Source organism: Pinus tabuliformis, chromosome 4_1 (genome assembly GCF_031772625.1).
Source record: "Pinus tabuliformis cultivar Carrire ecotype Pingquan chromosome 4_1, CPIR1, whole genome shotgun sequence".
NCBI lineage: Eukaryota > Viridiplantae > Streptophyta > Pinopsida > Pinales > Pinaceae > Pinus > Pinus tabuliformis.
In genome coordinates, this window is record NC_142303.1 from 424,155,691 (window position 1) to 424,178,116 (window position 22,426).

A 22,426-nucleotide genomic window follows, 5' to 3' on the forward strand; every position below is an offset into this window, starting at 1 on the left:
GTCTTTTGTTTTAGTAAATTACATTAGTAGTTTTGAATCTACAAGGAATTTCTACATAAAGGGAGAAAACCACGATTTTGTTATTGTTGTGATGCAAAGGCAATCTCCTATTCCCTTATTACATCTAATTTTCTGTAGGCTCCAACCTACAGGAAGCTGCTATCTCAATTTTCTGCAAGCTGCAACATGCAAGGAAGCTCCAACTGCCATATATTTTCAGTAGGCTCCAACCTGATATTTATCAAGCCTCTACTTGAAAGGAGACTGCAATCCCCTGATGAAAACAAGAAACAACAATGTGATGGTTTACTTGGTCATCAATTCTACATATCTCCATCTTCATCTCTTCCTCTTCTTCCCTTCAAATCTGTTTCACATAAGCTTCATATGTGCCAGGTAACTAATGCATAACACCTCAATCAACTCTCACACATTCTTTAATTCCCTAACCAACTAGCTCTCCAACCCTGCACAAATTTATATATAAACTTTGATGGCTATTTGTGTTACACTCACACGAATATGAAATGACAAAACTTGTCTCTTTGCATTCCAAAGGTGTTTCTTCAATTTCAAAACTGCTTAAACTCTTGAATATTAAAATACATAATATGAATTTCATCGTATCCAAATGTCATGCATTCATATTCTTCATGTCAATAAAATAAATAGATAACATGCAATAATACAATCTTGCATTCATATTCAAATAGCCTTGCATCGCAATATTTTTCCATGTCTTTGCCTTTGCCTTGCATCATGTCTTTGTCTTTCCTTTGTTGTCATGGAGTCTTACCTTTTCCTTGCATCACAACAAATTTTTCAACATAACAATCTCTGCAACATTTTGTCCTGTACATATTTTCCTTTTCCAGAGTCTTGCATCTTTGTCTTTGCCATGCCTCTGAGTTGTTCCTTCTCACATATTGTTACCACACTTCTTGTTGTTCCTTTACAGTTCCTTGTTACTACTCTTTTTCCAATAATGCCATCATATTCTTTTGTTGTTTTATTCCCCAAATATACTTTGGTGCACAATGTTGATATACTTGTTGCAGAGGTGCATACAATTGTTATTATTGACCCTTCTAATCGGTCCTTACCTTTACTCCCTAGTTTCAATTTCTTGGTTTGGGGAAAAGGTGAATTTATGTCCATAGGTTCTTATATTGATTTCCTAATTAGATCATGTATTTCAGGAGTAGATAACTCCACCTCATCAATGTCTACTAATTGCTTTACAATTATTTGATGTTCTATTACTTGTAAAATTTCTATCCAAGTTTTATTTTCCTATTCTTCTTTAAATACATTAATATGATGAGGGTATGAAAATAAACCACTTGCAACCCTTAGGTTATAAACCACTTGGTGAGGATCATAAGAAATATTCTTCAAAGTTGAATTCTTTTAACATTTTTTCTGTAATGGATAATTTGACATGGCAATAATCACAAAGGAGAACATCTTGATTAGAATAGAAAACAAAGATTTTTATTTTTATTTTTTGACAGTAAATTATTATTATGGATTTTCGTCTAAGATATAGGGGGAAAATGATAGGAATTAGATAGATAAGGCACTTATAAGATTTCAATTTTGATCCATAGATCTTAAGAATTGTGAAATATTCTCCCAAGAATTAATCCCCATATTTAAATTTCATGATTAAGTTGTTTACTCTATTTCTAGAACTCTGTCTATTTATTCTATTTTACAATATTTAAAATATATAAAAATTGACACAATCATGTTCAAATTGCCTAAATTTCAAAATTTTCTTTTGTACAATATTCTCTATTTTTAATGTTGGTGATAAAACTTAAACCAATATTCAAATGTATTATTAAAATTTACTAGTAAAAATATAAAGCTAATATTAATATCCAAAATTAGAATTAATTAAACGAAATACTTTTAAATATAATTAATATTTATAGCATCCTATTTACTAGAGGAAAAAAAATAAAAAAATATAAAAACCAACCGATAAATTATATAATACATTTAATTAGATTATCAAAACATCCATTTTCCATTCCAAAATCCCCCAAATCACTACCTACAATGAAATGAGAATTGAACAGAGCCCTGACTATTGTTCCACTTTCATTGATTATTTGATAAACATAATAATTTTGAGAAAGCACTAGCTAGAATTATTGTGCGAGTATGAATTTTGTTCTTTTTAATTTAGAATTTAGAATTATATTTTAAAATTTATTAAGTAAATAGTGTAATTTTTTTTATTGGTAATTCATTTTATATCATGGTTTTTTTAGATGATTAATATTCATTAAAATTAAATTTTTAAAAATAAATAATTACTAGGAGTTATTTAGAATTGTAATTAAAAATATAAGAAATGTCAAAATCATTATAATTTTGTTGAGTTATAAGGTTAATATTTTTTTTTGAAGTGTAAGAGAGTTGGTCATATAATATTTTTTTTTATTGTTTTATAATGAAATTTCAATGCATGCCAAATATTCTAACTTTTTTTGTGTCACCATAATAACAAATTCTTTTATTCAAAGGTGTTTTGAAAATTGACCAATACCCAAATTCAATATGGAGCTTATGAGAGGGGAGGCATGAGTGGGAGGGGTGATCTTTTGGCCCAAAGAACAAATTGAGATTAATTATGTTCGGGGGTTAGGTATATTAACTAACAATTTAGTTGATTTTTGGCACTTTGGAAAACCTTGGAGCTCGCTATCAATAAAGGCGTAAAGAAAATGACAGTTTTAGAAGACTTGATGATTATCACAAGGCAAGTTTCAAATTTAAATCTGAGCGAGGAATTCCTAATTCCGCAATTTTGAAATGGATCGCCTTGCAACTAAATAAATTTGAAGAGATGGCCTTCATCCACATATATAAACATCTGAATATGGAGGTAGAAAAATTTTCCAACCATGGGGAAACGTTGAGGCAAGGAACATTAAAGCTAAACCAAAATCAAAGGACCTTATATCCAATTCCAAGAGGTTCTTGCTAATGTACCCAAATAAATCTGTGGACCAACTTGGCCAACATTCTTAAAAAAAAGACATATTAATGTTTTTGAAGGTTTCTCCAACGATGGTGACTTTGACACTAGGCAACTCACTTTTGGAGAACACCGAAGGAAATCAATTATATATGGATGTGGTGTGTACAACAACCATATCTACAAGAGTATAAGATTGTGTTTATTCGACGGTTGTCAAGGGAAGAATGTATGGATTAAATGGGATATAAGTTGGTACAATTTGTCGATGATCCAAACTTCATTGCTTTGCAATATGGTCTTAAATGTAAGGCTTTGTAATTCAAGTTGAGACATTATTCCTATGGTAGATCCAGTCCGCTTTGTAGGATTTTGTATTTGGGCACATTTGAATATTAACTCTCCCCTCGGGAGTTGACACATGTTCTCATGCCTCGCTTGTATTTATTGAGTGGACTCTCAAGAGTGCATTGCAAGAAATAGTTGCACTAAAGCTTTTCATATGGAATAACAAAATGAGCATGAAAAGGAAAGAGTTAAAAATTTCATAAGAACAATCAGAGGTGAATGACCAGGAGTGATGGCGCTAGAATGTTGATAACCTGTCCAAGGCAGTGGTGGGGATGATGGAAATGTACAACAGGAGGCTGGAACTAGCGGAGAATGAAAAAGAGGTGAGGTTTTAATTGCTGTAAAAACGTTGTGAATGGTTGCAAAGTAAGATGGAAAAGACACTGGTAATTATGGAAACTGAGTTATTAGTGTTAAAGTTGCAAGTTAACATAACAGATCCTCCAATTGGAAAGTCATATGTACAACAAAAAGTCCAGGAAGCAAGTATATGTCTGCAATCTTTTGAGCTTCAAGCTGCGGTGGCGCATGGAGACGACACACCTGGTGACCCTGATGAAACTATGGTAGCTGTTCCAAAAGTTGGGCCCTTTGATGTATTTTAATTTTCTATGTTTAACTAAGGTATTGCAAGTATGCACTCTTTTTGGGGTTTCTTTTAGAATTTACGAAGATACCAATGTGGAATTGTAGTCTAGAAAGCCCACAGAGACAAGAAAATTTTGTTTTGGATATACTGAAATTCTAAAGCCTATGAATTTTCAAAAGAATGTAAATGGTTTTGGCCATGCAACCAAGTATTTATGATATACATTTTAACAATTTCATTTAAAAAAATATATAGAGTTCATGAGAATTAATTTTTATTTTATCAATGTTTATTTTCTTTTTTGCATTCATTAGAACAAAGAGATACCTTTGATCCTTTGAATTAAGATTCATCACCTTCTTATAATATCTTAATTTTCATTTTCCCTCTCTTTATTACACAACAATTTCTCTTTAAGTTTGGATGCAATAATATTTTTTAATATTATCCTTATTTTGTCAAATGATCTCCACTTATTCTCTAATGGTTTTTCCAAAATTGGACATCATTATGCCATCCACCCATGAGCCAAAGGGGTATTTTGCTGGAGTTTGAATCAATTTTAAAAAGCATTTTGAATTTCATATTGTATAACTTATTTTATATTTTAATTATTTAGTCATATTATTTTGGGCAAATGCTTACTTTTGTGAGGAGAATAGGATCAAATGTATTTCTTTAATTTTCATATTATAAATTATAGAAATCTTTTGGATCTACCCTAAAAATATTGCATCCCTAAAATTCACATAAATATAAATTAACAATATTGTTTCTTCTTGTGTCATATTCAAAGGCCTTTTAATTTATAATTGTTTTCAAATCCATAATAACCTTTCCACCTTCTATTTATCTTTTTGTGATGAATATTGATTCCAAAACATTTATATAAAATCATAATTTAATTATCATAACTTTTGTTTTATAAATATTAATTTTGATATTTAGGTTAGAATAAAAACCCTGAAAAACTTTTAGTTATTTAAAATTAAATAAACAAATTTATTTATTTATTTTTAACATTATTCCACCAACTTGTGAATGTATATGATATTAACACTCTAATCAATCATTAAACTTGAAAAATTAATATTCTGATACCTAATTTAATAATAATGCTAGAATGGTTGATGCTTATTTATACACGGGATGATTTTTAAATGATTAAGGATTTAATGGTTAATTTATGTATTGTAGATTTTTATAATTGGCCATTCGACTACCATACGATAAGTTAAAAAAAAATTATTCAAAAACCAAGCGATAAGCTAAACATAATGTGTTATGATAAACGATCAACCATTTTAAAACTAGGCCACAAGTACTTGATGGTTTAATGATTATAATCCATTTCTTCTAATGATTATTGATGATTTAATATTAAAATCTATTTTTACTTAATTTTCTAGGAAACCATTGACTATTTTACAGATTTGAATGTTATAAATGCATAAAAATATATTATTAAAATAATATGCTACACTGGCTCTTTTAGCCCATGTTGGGTGTCCCCTCCAATGGAATGATGGGGAGGCATGACCAGTGTCGACTAACCTCTGGAGGAAGGACAGGTTCAAGGGACGTTTAGCATGGGAAGCAGAAAGCAATTATGGCGAGTCCTTCAGGTGCCAACACCAAGACAATTGTCCTCTACAACATCCACGTGCCAGTTTCAAGACATTTTTCTTCTGTCAACCTCCACCTGCCAACACTCAGACAATTCTCCTCTCATGTGGAGGAAGAGAGTTGGATTCAATTATTTGGAGTTTTTTAAGGATTTTTGGCTGGAATCTCATGAATAATTTTGTGGTCAAATTTTGATTTGTGTGTTGTTTAAATTGGTGTGTGGTTAAATCTTGATTTGTGTGTTGTTTAAATTAGTTTTTGTGGTCAAATCTTGATTTGTGTGTTGTTTAAATTAGTTTTTGTGGTCAAACCTTGAATTGTGTGTTGTTTAAACTAGTTTTTTCACTGCATATATGGATTCAGCATCCACATAAACATTTGAGGTTGGAGGTCAAATCTTGATTTATCTGTTGTTTAAACTGATTTGTGGTCAAATCTTGGTTTGTGGTCATGTGTATTGATTAAACTGGTTTTTCAACCGCATATATGAATTCAACATCTGCACAGAAACCTTTGAGGCACTCCCATCATGAAGAATTCACCTATCAAATTTGTAATTCAATGTGAAGAATTCACCTATCAAACTTGTAATTCAATGAATCCCTGACCAATTCTAAATAAATTATATTGGAAAATAAATCAGAAAACTTTCCAAAAATCAGACTTAAAAACTACTAGATTATTCATGACTCTGCCGGAATTTGTTTACCTCCATGCTGGAATCACCTTGGGTCAACAAAGAAATAAGCAGCAAACGCGGGCTCGTGTTTAATGGTTTCTACTCCTCTGGATTTGACTCCTATGAGGTTCTGGCTCTTTTGAATTCAACTCTCTGAGCTAATATGCGAATAGTTTCTACTCTGAATTTGATCCCTAGACAGAGTAGCCCAGTTTCATTGCTGTAAATTTACAAAATTCCGAATGGGTGCTGTAGATTGAGAATTTTACTGACATAGTAACCAACTTTCTACTTCTTTGAATTTGACTCTCTACAATTTGAAGTGGGTGCTCTGGACTTAGTGTGCTAACAACTGGGTGCTCTGGACTGAGAATTGTGCTCACAACCAAACGGTTGTGGGTGCCATTGTGCGGTGCATTGGAAGTGTTGTGTCAATGGCTGCAAACGTGGTTTTTGGAGGTAAGTATTATAGGGAAAAGGGAATATGTGTACGCAATGATAAGGGGAATTCAGAGAATGAAGATAACTGTAATCACAGTGGATTTTCTAACAGCTATAAAAGGAAAATTGAAAACATTGAATACATTGAATACATAAGAAAAAACTGTAAAACATGATACCCAGTACACAAATGGATCCAATATTTCAGTGGAGGCCAAGTTTTCAACCATTTAACTTAAGGTATCAAACTCTGAAGTTTTCTGGACATTTAAGGACGTGTGTAGGTTTAAGAATATAGAAAGTAGGCATCCAGCATTTTCATCTCAATTGTAAATTTCAAGCTTCGTATGAGCAACTGCTCATATTTCTGGAAATGTGGAAATTTAAGAATATATAATGTGCCTTTCGGAAGTTGAATCCAACTCTCACATGTTCTTCAACTGTGCCTCATCTTCATCAATCTGATATGATTTATCTTTGATATATGGTTTTTCTCATCAAGTTTTTTCATCTGTACAAGATGGCTTCAATTGGTAGAGCGCTCAAAATCCCTCCTGACTCTCATTGTTTATCCTCACCTGTTGGTTTCTTTGGAAATGGAGAAATGATTGCATTTTCTAGAACTCCAGATTGCCCCTTGATTCTATCCTGATCTCAATCACGGGCTATCTGCCTCCCACAGATTAATCTCAAGTCCAGCTCTGCTTCTAATACAACTTTTTGGACCATCTACTCACAATGTTGGTGTATTTACAGATTTTGGCTTGCTGTCTCAGCTCCTATTGTATAAAAAACTTTTATGGCGATCCTGCTCCTCCCCCATGAAGCGTTAATTGTGGAGGTTTATGTTTCTCTCTTTCTCAATCTTTTTTAGAAAGGTCTGCTTCTCTCAAGAAGCGCCACTGTTGTTATGTTGATGGACCCTCATGCCTATATGTTTCGCTTTTTTGCTCATGCTGGGCTCAGTGCCTCCCGGTTTTTGCTGGCTTTCTCATATTAGTGACAATATGTTACATGCTGCCTCATCAGTCATACAACGGATCAGCTGTATGTTTTCCAGCTGATTCTCATAGATTTCGATCATGTATACAGATCTTTATATTTCCTTAATATAATCTATTATGTTTTTTCTCTCTGAAAAAAAAAAAGATAATTATATCTCCATTGTAAACTTCAAATTTATATGCAGCAACGTATATTTCAAAGTGAGTAAAATTAATTGTTTAATTATGATTTTAGATGTTAAAATTACAATTAACCTACTTTATATTCATTGTTCATTGGATGGATGTAAACATAAATTTGAATTATCCAATAATCAAATATAAATTCAGCTTATTTTATATATATAAATGTAATCATCTCTATCTTAATTGTAAATTTGAAATTCATATTAAACAAAGTCGATTGTTTAACTACTTTATATCCATTGGATGCTAAAATTTAACTACTTTATATCCATTGGATACTAAAATTTACCATGGACATGAACTCAAGTCATCCAATGGGTGAATAGATATTTTCTCAAAACTGCTTAAATCAGTGAGAATTTAGAGATCTATGATCCAATAATCAAATATAAACTCAGATTATCCCATATATATATGAAAGGATCCTTATCTCAATTATAAATCTTAAACTCATATTAAACAAAGTCAATTGTTTCACTTTGACCTTGCATATCCATTGGATGTTAAAATTTACAATGGATATAAACTAAAGTCATCTCATGGGTGAAAAAATATTTTCTCAAAACCTCTTAAATTGGTGAAAATTTAGGAATATATAATCTAATAACTGAACTCATATAATGCAATATATATATATGCAATCATCCTCATCTTAATTGTAAATTTCAAATCCATACTAAACAAACTTGATTATTTCACTTTCACTCAGCTTCATATCCATTGGATGTCAAAATTTACACACCCATACTAAACAAACTCAACTATTTCACTTTGACTCAGCTTCATATCCATTGGATGTCAAAATTTACAATAGACTTAACCTCAAGTCATATGGGTAAAGAAATATTTTCTCAAAACCTCTTAAATTGGTGAAAATTAGGAATATACAAGATATCATATACTCCCCTGTGTATATGAGATATCATATATTTTTACCCACCCCAGCTTTCTGGGATATATGAGATATCATATACCTTTACCCACCCCACCTTTCTGGGATATATGAGATACGATATATTATATGAGATATCATATACTCTACCCTAAAGTTAATGGACATTAAGAATATATAATATCTTAATATACTTTTAAATGTCTTGCAACTTCAAAGATTTAGGAGAATATTTTTTCACCTAAGTACATATTGAATGACCCGAGTTTATGTTAATGGTAGATTTAGATATTTAATGGACATGAAATAAAGTCAAAATTAATATACTTTTATATTTTATTGAGTTATTTATACTTATAATATTTTTATATACCCTTAAACGTCCACCAATTTCAAAAATTTAAGAGAATATTTCTTAATGTTTCTCATTGATTAAACGCTCAAGGAAAGCTAACTAACCTATCGAACCCTGTAAGCTATAGTCATTGATAAAAAGGGAAACCCATTATTCAATGTTTTGGAAGAATATTGGGTAAGAATGTATGTTAGAATTTGTATTAGATTGTGGTTGAAATCATTTATTAATTGCTAGCGAAATTTGATACTATACACTACAGATTTTGGTGTAATAGCATTGGAGTTAATTGTTGAAGTGTGGTTGTTCGAGTCTAATAGCCCTGGAGTTAATTGTTGAATTATGGTTGTTATGAACTATTGATGTTATGAATGCATTATTGTGTGCCCTAAATTATTTCTGTTATTAGAATATTGTGAAACCAACATTATTGTGTGCTCTATGTTACTTATGTTCAAAATTGATTAGAATACTGTGAAACCAGTGGAGCCAAAAATCCACTTGGGATTATATTGATTGTAGATTTGGATATCTAATAGACATGCAACAAAATCAAATTTAATAATTGACTCTTCATATTTATTCTTCATACTTATTGAATCCTTATTCTTTATACTTAAGGAATCCTTATATATTGAATGAACTAAGTTTATGTTGGTTGTAGATTTAGATATCTAATGGATTGTTGAAAAGTGTGCAACAAGAAATGCTAAAAATAGAAACTACTAAAAATAACACTACTATAAATAGCCTGGGTATAAATAGCAGTTCAACCATTAGAAATCTTAGCAACAATGGGTGAAAAGTGAAAGTGCTAAAAATAGCTTTTCTAAAAATAGCATTTCGAGATCCCTTCTTATTTTAGTCAGTCCCTGGGCTAAACATAGGAAGTAAAATTCGAATTTGATATCAACAATAGCTTGGAAATTAATTAATTAATTCATCTTGAGTTAATTAGTTAAGGAAAATCAAACTTGAAGTCTGTGTGAAGACATGCAACAGTGTCTCCTTTGATCGAGGAATTTAAACTTCAATTAAAGAGATAAGGATGAGTTGTAATATTGAGTTGTAATCAGTTGACTTAATTTAACTTAGTCAAGTCTAGTTAGATTAATTTAACAGTTTGTTAAATTAATGAGAGCTCAGTTAGTTAATGCTTGCATGCATGTAACTACTGTATTTTAGATAACTGAGTATTCACTCATGGATAACTCATACATGTCAGTTCAGTCAGAGACCAAGTTGAGATCAGATGGAGGGACAGTGTACTATCAATTGCTTATGGATTGCGCAGTTGGACCTAAGGTTACAGTGAGTGTGATGAGGCCAATTCACACATGTGATATCATTGGACCCCAATCAAAACTGCGCAAGGAAATAGGAGGCTTGGAGGGCTTGAGGAAGATATATTCTATGTCTATTGAGTCTGTGCGTTGTATTGTTTGATTACAGAGAGAGCAGGATAGCTTGAGCGCTGTTTTTTTTACAACTTGAATAGAATTTCCACTTGTATGATAATACGGAGTTGGGGTTTTAGGTTGGTGCTTTCCCCAGTGATGATCTTCTGTGTTATGGTTGATTACTTCTCATTCTCAGTTATATCTATTCATGCTTGATGTTTCTCATGTTCAATCAAGCTTCTGCTAAATTATTTGTAGAAATAAATCAAGTGTTTTGCTTTAATACATTGCATTACCAGGAGATCTACAGTGGGAATTTCTACATGGATATCAATCAAAGTCAAAATTAACAATTTCACTCTTCAAATTTAACAATTGACCCTTCATACTTATTGAATCTTTATATATTGAATTAGGTGAGTTTATGTTGATTGATTGTAGATTTAGATATTTAATGGCATCAAAGAAAGTTAAAATTAACAATTTCACTCTTCATACTTACTAAATTCTTCGTAATTCATATACTCCTAAATGTCCACCAACTTCTAGGACTCAAGGACTTTAGGGAATATCTAAGGGAATATCTCTTCATCTACTTACATATTGCATTGTTTATGATTTAAGAGAATATCTAAACAAATCTCTCTTCATCTACTTACATATGGAATGATTCTAGATATGAATGAGTTGAGGTTAAGTTGATTGTAAATTTGGATCCCTTAAATTTACATAAAACATAAAATAAAAGAAACATTGTCAATTGACATTAAATACTTATTCACTCTTATGCCACTCTTATGCGTATTAAATGAGTCTTGATATTTATTCACTCTTCATGCTTATTAAATCTGAGTCTTCATACTTATTCACTCTTCATGCTTATTACATTCGAGTCTTGATATTTATTCACTCTTCAAGCTTATTAAATCCGACTCATCATACTTTAACTTATTAAGTTCTTCATACTTATTCACTCTTCATGCTGCTTATTAAATCCGACTCTTCATACTTTGACTTATTAAGTTCTTTATGCTTATTAAATTAGAAGCTTCATTCTTGTTAAGTTAAATCTGACTCTTCATACTTATTCACTCTTCATGCTTATTAAATTTGAGTCTTGATATTTATTCACTCTTCATGCTTATTAAATCTGACTCTTCATACTTTGACTTATTAAGTTCTTCATGCTTATTAAATTTGGCTCTTCATACTTATTCATTCTTCATGCTTACTAAATCTGACTCTTCATACTTTGACTTATTAAGTTCTTCATGTTTATTAAATCGAGCACTTCATACTTGTTAAATCTGACTCTTCATACTTATTCACTCTTCATGCTTATTAAACTTGACTTTGCATACTTATTCAATTTTCATGCCATATTAAATCAGATTCTTCATACTTATTCAATCTTCACGTTATTCAATCTCACTCTTCATACTTTGACTTATTCATTTCTTCATGCTTATTAAATGCAAGATCCATCTCAACTTCAAATCTACCAAATAGAGGGATCAAAGCTCTTGAGATGAAAACCTCTTTTTAAGTGAAAAAATATTTGACCCCTCTTAATTCCAAATCTACCAAATAGAGGAATCAAAGCTCTTGAGATGCAAACCTCTTTTTAAGTGAAAAGAGATTTGACCCCTCTTGGAAATTAATAAATATGGAGTTAAGATGGATTTACACTGGTTTATATATCTAAATCACCTAATAATTTGTACTTGAATATATTTTACCTCACACCTCACACAAAAGAATTTTAGCTATGGTATCAAATTAAGTGATTTATATTTTAGAAATACTTTGTTTTTTAGATTAAAAAATTTAAATCACACAAAAACATCTTTAATTATCATATTAATTTGCTTAATATATATATATATATATATATATATATATAATACTAATTATTTTTTTCTTTGATAAAATTTACCTCACACAAACACATTTAAATATAATGTCAATTTACTTAATTTTTATAAACAAGATTTTAGTTTTGTAAGTATTCCAAACAAACAAAAAGTTGTATTTCATCACTCTAGGTTTTGTAAGTATTCCAATTTCATGCAACATTTTACAGACAAATTAATTAATTTTATAGTTGGGTGAATTTGTTTTCCTAATGTGAAGCTGGGGAAAATTTACAAAGAGAAAATTTTATTTCATCACTCTAGGTTAGAGATTATATAGTTTAAAATTTTTTGAAGAACAAACATATAATTATATTTCATCACTTTACGTTCCAGATTATATAGTTCAAGAAATTTTGAAAAACAAACACATCTTAATTGAAGATTTCAGTGTTGATGCTCTTTAATTAAATAAAATTTATATTACATCTTCATACACTGGGACAAACAATTGTATTTCTTTACTCTAGGTTACATATTATATAGTTTAAGAAATTTTGAAGAATAAACATATAATTGTCTTTCATCACTCTAGGTTACATATTATATAGTTTGAAAAATTTTGAAGAACAAACATATCTTAATTGAAGATTTAGACTCTGATGCTCTTTAATTAAATGAGCTTTATATCACATCTTCATACACTGGACTGTAGTGCACCTCTCAATACAAAAATGATGCTCTTTAAGTAAATGAACTTTATATCACATCTTCATACATTGGGCTGTAGTGCACGTCTCGTTATAAAAACGGAGCTAAGTGAACTCAGTGAAAATTAAAATTAACATTTAATTAGTTAAATAAACAGCTTCCTTTTCTTCATTATAATCAAGGCATCCAATGCATAGGTGAAGCATGCAGATGAAGAGTCAGTAAATTTCAAATCCCTTACATCGATACTAACCATGTAACCCTTTGAAATAAAAGTATATGCATATTTTCATAAGCCCAAGGTGTCAACAATGGACCAATTGAGAAAAAAAATGTTAACAAAATATCATTATAGACCAACTCAAAAACAAAATGATTAAAAAAGATTCATATTGACAATTGGAAAAAATCAACAAGAAGGGAGGCAGATACCTTGTAAAACCTAAAAGGAGCAGTTTTTAAGGCTCTTAGACCAGAAGTGAGGGAGATACCCAGTGAAGTGTAAGGCAACATGGATGCAATCCCATTTGAGAAAATGTTGCCAAGACCAAAACTTGGGAAGAGACACCTATTTGCGTCAATATTAACTCAAAAAAAATGCTCATCTCAATCATGTTATACACTTAAATTACTCCCATCTCATGCTTTTACTTAAGCAAATAAGACAATTCATTGGGTTTAAAATATCAAAAAATGGAAATCACATCAAAATTGCAACGTGTTATTTTGCACTGCAAGTTTCAAAAGCTTACAAAAGTAGAGGGCTTGAGCACAAAGTCTCATTTGCAGTCTAAAAAGAAGACATTGCAACATATTCACAGCGAGGTGAAGTCCTTATAGTAGGTGATTTCAATGCTAAGACTACAAATGAGCAAACTAACATTTTTGTTGTAAAGAAGATTGCGACGCTATCTGACTTATAGAATAGAGTAATCATCAGTGGGAAATAATCTCAAAAGACAAAGGTTGTCATCTCTTTGGTGAACAATTGCATACTCTATGTGGGGCTTTCAGCTTTTGATTTAGTCATTTGTATTGGTTTGACTAGATAGGCAAAGTTTGATAATTTCACTTGCACTACTTACAATAGAGCAAGTGTAGTAGATAATGTAATTTGTTCACATGGTTTGTGTGAAAAAATGGAGGACATAAACAACTTTGAGATTTAAAATCGGATCACAAGCCAATTTATTTAAATTTCTCTTGGACTAGAAAGAAGCATGGAACATCAAAAACTCAGTGTGTTTAACAAAATCTCCCAAAGGGCAGAATTTTTTCGACTCCAGAAAATTGTAATACCTTCAAAATAACGCTGGAGAGGCTCTTTGAGAAAGAGAAAATTATGATCCATGGTCTTCATAGTCACAAATTAACACATTTAATTCAAAGCACACTTTTAAAGTGCAAAAGAGCATAAATTAAGAAGTCTGAAACAAATTGTTTTCCAGTTAATGCTTGGTTTGATGAGGAATGCAAAAAGACAAGGAAAATGTGAAAAGAGTCTAACAAAAGTAACATAAAGCTCAAAATTTACTAATAAATATTAAAAAAGAAAAACATCAATTTCACCATTTCAAGGAAGGAAGAATTAATATTCCTTGAAAAATATAACCCCAAATTATTTTGAAAGGAGCTCCAATCGAGAAAGATGCAAATTGAAAATAGTATTACAGCGTCTAAATGGTTTGACTATACAAGACAATTTTATGAGCTGTGTCCCAAGGTTGACCCTTCTCCCTTTGTCAACACTAATACTAAACTCTTCACAGTGCAAGAAGTAGATATGGAAATCAAGAAGTTAATCAACACTAATACTAAACTCTTCACAATGCAAGAAGTAGATATGGACATCAAGAAGTCAAGTGTTGGAAAAGCAAAATACCTAAAATGGGGCCTAAAAATTCTTGCACCTCACATTACAAAAAATTTCAACAACATCATACAACAAGGGTTCCCCATAGATTGGACAATTAGTTTGGCAATATCTCTTTTCAAGGCTGGTGGCGTCGATACTCCAATTAAAGGACCATAATGATAAATCTCGTGTTTGCAAAGTTATTTGGAAGCATGCTAAAAAAAAAATCAGCAAGTCAATAAAAGAAAATGATAAACGTGCTAAAGAGCAAACAAGTTTTAGACCTAAGCATTCCATAGTTGATCGTGGTATGATTTTAAAGCACGTCATTGAAAAAGTTTGAGAGAAAAATAAAGAAGCCTTTGTTGATTTTAAAAAAGCCTTTGACATGGTTCTTAGAGTTGGGTTTTGGCATAAAATGGAGGAACTTGATGTCCTAAGCATTTGAGAGCAGTGGTGCATAGGTTGCATGAAGAGTTGAAAGTCAAAATTAGAACTTCAGCAAATATTTATGAAATTTTAAAGTAATATTGGAGTCAAACAAAGTTGCCTATTGTTTCCTACCTTTTTTTATTTATATATCGACAAGCTTGAAAAGTGACTAAATTCACAAGGGAGTGACAATATCTATTTGAGCAAGTTTGTTATAAAGCTTCTTTTGTATGCAAATGACTTTATTCTAATTGTTAAATCTGCACTTGGTTTGCAAGAGAACTTACTTTCCCTTGAGCATTTTTGGAAAAGGGTGGGGATGCAATTCAATATTAGCAAAACGAAAGTAGTGGTTTTCTCTAACAAAAGAAAGCATAACCAACATAAATTCTACTTTGAAAACAACACTCTAGCAAAAGTGGCAGATTACAAATACCTCAAAATTGATTTCAATAGAAATCTTAGTTGGGACGGCTGTGGAAAGAAAATAACTTTGGGGGGTTGAAAAACATTTTAGGTTTTTCAAGGTAGGTGTAGAGAGATAGAGTTATGGGACTCGAAAACCACTCAAACTCTTTTTGGGCTTTTAGTGATTCCAGTGATTCTTTATGGTTGTGAACTGTCGGCCAGTAGTATATCCGACATGCAATGGAAACAAATTGAGAAAAATCAAAAGCATTGGATTACACACAAATTCAAAATTAAAAGTGCAGTTTTTTATGATATCTTGTTAAGTTAAACAAGCGTTGCTCCTATTGAAACAAGTGCTACGGTGCAAGTCGTAAGGTATTTAAAATAAAATGAGCAAATGGAAAAGGGCAAATGGCCTAAAGTTGTCTTTAACAACATATTGTGCGAAAAAAAAGACTTAGATGTGACAAAATAACAAATGGTTTAGTAAATAGGGTATTTGCTTGAATGTGTCCCACAAACAGTAAAGAAAAACTTTTACTATGGATAAGTTCCACGAGCATACTTGGGATAAAGTGCTAGGGAGAAATAAAAAATATTATATTAAAGAGTTTAATCCCATTTATAATCATCAACAAAAAACATACATAGGAGCCAATATTTCTTAGAGAGCCAAATTCTTATTGCTTAATTAAAGACTAATTAAAAAAAATATTAAAGAATTTAATCCCATTTATAATCATCAACCAAAAACATATACAGGAGCCAGTATTTCTTGGAGAGCTAAAATTCTTATTGCTCCATTAAAGACTAATTCTCATCAACTCCTTAGTGAAAAAGAAGTGTGGCAATAAAAAATACGTATTCTTTGATCTTCAACAAAAAGTGGAAACAGAAAAACATTTTCTAAAAAGACTTTCAAAAAGAACAGAGAGGTGATGTTATTTACAGAAAAACATTTTCTAAAAAGACTTCCAAAGAAACAGAGAAAGGTTATGCAAATATTTTGACAGCTAACTCTTGGGATAATTTATTCAGAAAAGGGTTTGTCCAAAAGCTGTGACCGTTTATTGTTAGACTTCACAAAAAATGGCTAAATACAGGAAAAAAAAAGCTGAATACAAAAAAAGTAAAAGGACAGAATACAGCAATCAGATAGCAAAACAATCTGTCCAACAAAAAAAAGCTGTCTTCTCCCCCTTCTCCTCCCCCTTCATAGAAATTTTTAGAAATTTTCTCTGCTTATTTTATCTCCCCTTTAATTTTCTACGGTTGTGTGGCACTCCGAAAGAAAGGAGTTTTGAAAAGCTTCGTTTTGTGCGTTTCTCATTCGGAAAGAGTCTAGGAAAAAAACTCGTGATTAATTTTCCAATGTCGTGTGCGTCTCGGGGTAGAGCTTAGAAAAACCTGGGCATTCTGTGTATGCTTCAAGACAGAGGAATTGAGAAAATATCACAGCATGCCCTAACTATCACTGAAAACCACAGTATCACATGTGCAAGATGAATCGTGGAATTCAAGATTTGCCATGCCCGCAGACATATAGCATATAGAAACCTACGCTGTAGAACAAAATACTAATTTGGAAATTATATTCTTCCATCCCATGCTACGTAAGTATTAACATATATGTTCATACTGCATCATATTTCCCACAATAAATCCATAATGAAAATACTGAAAATCAGAATTGTTTTGCCGGCTTTATGTTCAATTGAAGGAAAAATTTTGTTACAATATAAACCATAATGTCTCAGTCAGTTGCTTCGTGATAGAGTCCCGCATCGGACTTTGTCTTCACAGATCAAGAGAAAACAAACAAATCGTTTGGGCAGCATTGGACCTTTAACTTTCTGGAACCTTCTCAACAGGACCCAGACCAAGATACAGATTGTAATTTTACTGTGTTGCAAATTCACAGTGTAGAAGATAAAAAGCAGTATAGAATTTCCTTCACATTTATATCTTATCATGCGGTCAAAAGAAAGGAATAAAAATGTACACTTCTAGTAATTCCCCAAAGCAAAAACCTAACAGGGATATTTGACCCGGGAGAAAGAAGAAAATGTGTCAGCCACTAAACATAATTGAATGTTCCTCTTCATGAAAGGGAGCCTCTGCTCTAGTTCCATCATCTTTGCCTTCTTAGTCCTTTCCTTACAAAGTTTGAAATGGGGCGATAAAATGTCTCCTAAGCGCCTCATTGTAATAAAAGCCATAACACTCACGGCACTGAGCAAAACCATATGAAGTGGCAGTCATTAGTACGACCACATCACTGGTTGGTTGATAGAGGTCTGAGGAGTCAAGCAATGCTGCTGCCACTGCATTCCATCAGTGACCATTTCGCTTGCTAGACTAGTGGATGGGGTCAGTGGTTGCTGTGGTTGTACTGGGTCCTCCTCCATCGATACCATATCTTCATCCTCCATTGCCATTGGCTCTTCATTCTCAGTAGGATCATCACAGTTCTTCTGATTGAACGTCAACTGGTCTGTAGATCTCTGAAACTGAGAAGGCACCCACGGAACAACTGCAAGGCGATTATCTACAGGTTTAATGTCTAATGTCCTTCTACTTACAGAGATTGCTCCAGAGTCCGATGGTCTCGCAAAGCGGAATAGATCAGGCAAATTGGCCTGTATCTGCCAAGCTGCTTGCAAAGAACATGATGAAATCAGATCAACAGAATTTACTGCAATTTCAACCGTATTTATAATATAAGGTGTCCTCTAACCTCTAGATTTTGTAAATAACAGGTATCCTAGGAACTAAATTAAAAAACGCATGCTGTTAACAGACACAATGAACAACTTTAAGGAATAAAGGGAGTGTGCAATAATAGTGGGGAAAGATCAGTACCCTTCTGATTCCATAAGGAGTTTGTGTTACATTTGATAGGAAGATCTGGTGATCCAGCGGCTGGACCACCTGGAAATACTGGTGGATTTACAGGCTTGTAAAGCACGAGTGCTTTTTCATCATTAGGGACCGCAGATATTGGCTCTGTTGCCATTAACAAAGGTTCAGTAGTCGGCTGCAATTCTGGTATTTGGACTGGCTGCGGTAATTCTGATGTTTCAACTGGAAAACCCCCTTGCATCCCTACACATTGTTGATCCCCACAGAAGATTGGCAAATCTGGATCCTGTTTTATAATACATATCCAGCGTCAGAGGGATCTCTCAACAGAGAACAGACTGACCGAAAAGGCGTGAAAATATCTTTCCCAACATTATAATCACGAAATACAATGGTTCAGAATTTAATTGCAATGGTTGGAAGGGTTCAGTAAATTCCACACAAAAAAAAAAATGATCAATGTCCATCAAATTTACCCCCAAAATAACAAGTTCTTTAAATTTCGGCAGTTGCCCACAGCACAAGAGAACCTCGATCCCTTGTTGACATAAGCGCACACACTGACATAAATACACATGTTTTTAACAGCCTTCTAGGGCCTAGACTCCATATTCAGTTTAATACTAAATTTAAACAAAATTTTAATTAGAACTTTAATTAAATCCCACTTTTCTCTTAATAAAAACTGGTAGTTTCTTCAACTGTCAGTACCCTCGGGTTCATGTTTTAGGGTTCTACTGCCTATGACAGTGGCCCCGACACAACACAATGCTGGCTGGTAACGAAACTTACTTATCCATTTGATCCATCATCCAAAGATAAAAATAAATAAAACAGTAAAGAAAAAAATACCCACTGGAGATCTGATCACCCTCCAGCACATACGAGAACAATTTCACAATTTCCGACCATCCGTTACACTTTCAGACCACCGACATTCTAAGCCGATAAATAATATAACCCTAACATTTCACAAGCGAACCAAACACAAAAAGTATTCGTCAAAAAAAAAAAAAAATCTTCTTTTTCCTTCTTTTCTCCATTTTTCTACCTTAGCTAACACTCCACAATCAAGAATGCGCTGCCGTTTAATCAGATTGGTAATGCAGCCAAAATCGATCAGGTCAACAAAGCCCTCATCTGAAACCCTAGAAATTAATGAAACCAACGACACAGATTGACTGAAGCTACTCACCAGGCGCACTCTTTTTGGAAGTGCGACGCCGTCGCTTACGAAAGAATCAACTTCCACCTCACTAAAGTTCTTCCTCTTCATACGCCCCATGAATGTATCCGCCATTACTATACTCAGAGTCCTGATAAACAACGTTCAATTCTTGCATTCATCAAACATGAAAAATAAAGCCCCAAAAGAGAATATACACGAAAAGAATCGCACATACTGCATTTCATGTCAATTCAGCAAGACAAAAGTGAATTTCATGACATAGAATGCCCATTTTCGCTGAAATTCATACCTGGAAACGAGGATTTAAGGACGTGTGGTGAATCGAACGACTGAAACCCTTCCCAATTCTCCTCCCGAAAACCCTGAGATCGCCGTGAAAAAAGCAATCCTACCCACCCGCGAACGAATATCCTCTATGTTAGTTTACTATCCTTAGTTGTGTATATATAACACTTGTGAATATACACATATTCCCGATTCCTCTAGAAAACTTCAGATAATATCCTAAGCTTCGTGTATGATATATACATAAAATAAACGACATTATCTTTCTATTTTTGTATTGCTTCCTACTATCGCTTTTATCAGACTGGACCCATCTGTCAAAAGGGGGTTTGTCTGTCACTAAACGCCGGGTCTTGTGATGAGCTTTATTAGGGTTTGTTTCTTCCCCCTTATACGTTTGCCTCTTGTGGGTTGAATGTCCCCGCGCAGAATTGCTTAATAATATTATTATTTTAAATTAATAGCATAGGGCATAATTTAACTGAGTGGTTTGTTTTTTGGTATAAATAAATTTATTTTTCGAAAAATTTAGATGTATTAAAATTTTATATATTAAACCATTTAAATTTAAGTTTTATTTATTGATTATTAAAATTAATTATATATGTAAAAAGTTGTTAGTTAGAATATATATAATGATTAAATATTATGAATTATATGCCAGAAAAATATAATAGATTATGTTATTTATTTTTTATTAAAATTAACTAAAAAAATATCATAAGAAAATCGTTTCGTTTATTAGTTAATATATATATATATATATTGAATTATATGGAAAAAAATTATAGTAGATTATTATTTTTTTTTTTTTTTTTTTTCAAAAGGTAGAAAAACTTATCAAACTCAGTTTGTCAAACCAACAGTGAGGACAGCCATCTCTGGCGGCTATCCGCGAATGTCAATTGACACATCACTGTTATCAAGGAAAACCACGCCACCTGAAATAACCCGCTGGTGGTCCGTAAGGGAGCAGGCTTTCACATATTAATTATTTCTCTCACATTATTAAACTTCATTTCATACTTTATTTATTAGATATATATGATAAATATTCCATTTTAAAAATGAGAAACATTTTTTCCGAAAAAGCAATAAATAACATTTTAAATATTGTGAATTATATGCAGGAGAAATATAATAGAGTATATTAGTTATTCCTCGTGAATTATTAAACTTCGTTCAATACTATTTTTTTAATATATATATGATAAATATTCAATTGAGCAAATTTTTTCCCACTAGTAATAAGTAACATTTTATTATTTTTTTGTTTTCTAAATTGAGTTCCACATAGCATTAGCTAACATGGTATTTTGTATCATTAATTAAACAAGAAGTTGGTTTTTTATTATTATATAAAATGTTAGGTCTAAGTTTATGTGATACCAAATGAAATGGTTTTATGATTTCAAGTAGCATGACATTGTGATAATAATTGAAATTATTGTAATTGATTTACTCTTATAATGATAAGTGCTAGCAACTCATTTGTAATATTATTTATATGCATTTACATTTATAATGAAATGATGGTCAAATAAGGAAATAATGGTGTGACTTAGTTTTGATAAAAAAATGTAAAGTAGAAGGTAGTAAAAGGTGAATATGTTGTAGTCATTAGACCACAAAATCTTGAGTGTGTAGTTTCGTTAAAGCTTAAGTACATGAGGTTAGTGATTCATCTTATTCATTCTCTACATCTAATATCTTTGACTCCTTATGCATGTCTTTAGAGAGGCACTTTTGTATGAATGGCTTAAACTAGGCATATTTATTTTTTGATATATCTAAGGATCTTTTGTAACCACTTCAATCATTTATATATATGTGAGAGTTGATGTTGTTATTGTAGTAGTTGTGATAAGAAAAGGTGAGAATTCTTATTTAGATGCTTTGTTTTGAGTTATGCTATATTGAATATTTAGTTAATATAATTGAGAGATGTTCTACTCGTGTTTGTATCCATGATATATCTTCATGTTTTGTACATTATGATTCTTGATATGTATGTTGTTAGTTCAATTAGCTTGAAGGAATGTGATTAGGATAAGTAATGAAATGTGTATCTTTACTAAACTTTTAATATTCTTTCTTTTTTTTCATAGTTGGGAAGAGTGATCTACCTAACTATGGGATGCTACCATCAACATTGTATGAGGCTTGTTTGAGATTGGATGCCCTATGGGATTGTTCTTATCCCCCACAATTAGCTCCCACCTTCAACCCCTCCCCATGAGATTTGAACCTACAACTTGATGGGGCTTGAACTACTCAAAATAATAGGAAGAGAAATAGAATTAAGAATGAAAC

General features: G+C 31.9%; 1 protein-coding gene across 1 annotated transcript; it reads right to left on the reverse strand.

The window, feature by feature from the left end:
* Positions 1-17,455: 17,455 nt before the first annotated feature.
* Positions 17,456-20,313, reverse strand: LOC149176117 (uncharacterized). Its single transcript, XM_089419872.1, has 4 exons — positions 20,118-20,313; positions 19,835-19,955; positions 18,640-18,925; positions 17,456-18,430 (listed from the first exon to the last, which is right to left on the reverse strand). The coding sequence occupies exons 2-4, from the start codon at positions 19,937-19,939 to the stop codon at positions 18,039-18,041; spliced, it is 783 nt and encodes a 260-aa protein (XP_089275998.1). The 5' UTR covers positions 19,940-19,955; positions 20,118-20,313; the 3' UTR covers positions 17,456-18,038.
* Between the last annotated feature and the right edge of the window lie 2,113 nt (positions 20,314-22,426).

Coding starts and splice junctions, on each gene's coding strand:
- LOC149176117 (XM_089419872.1), bottom strand. CDS start 19,939: ATGGCGGATACATTCATGGGGCGTATGAAGAGGAAGAACTTTAGTGAG. Junction 18,926..19,834: donor TTCCAAAAAGAGTGCGCCTG/GTGAGTAGCTTC, acceptor ATTATAAAACAG/GATCCAGATTTGCCAATCTT. Junction 18,431..18,639: donor CTCCTTATGGAATCAGAAGG/GTACTGATCTTT, acceptor CTTTGCAAGCAG/CTTGGCAGATACAGGCCAAT.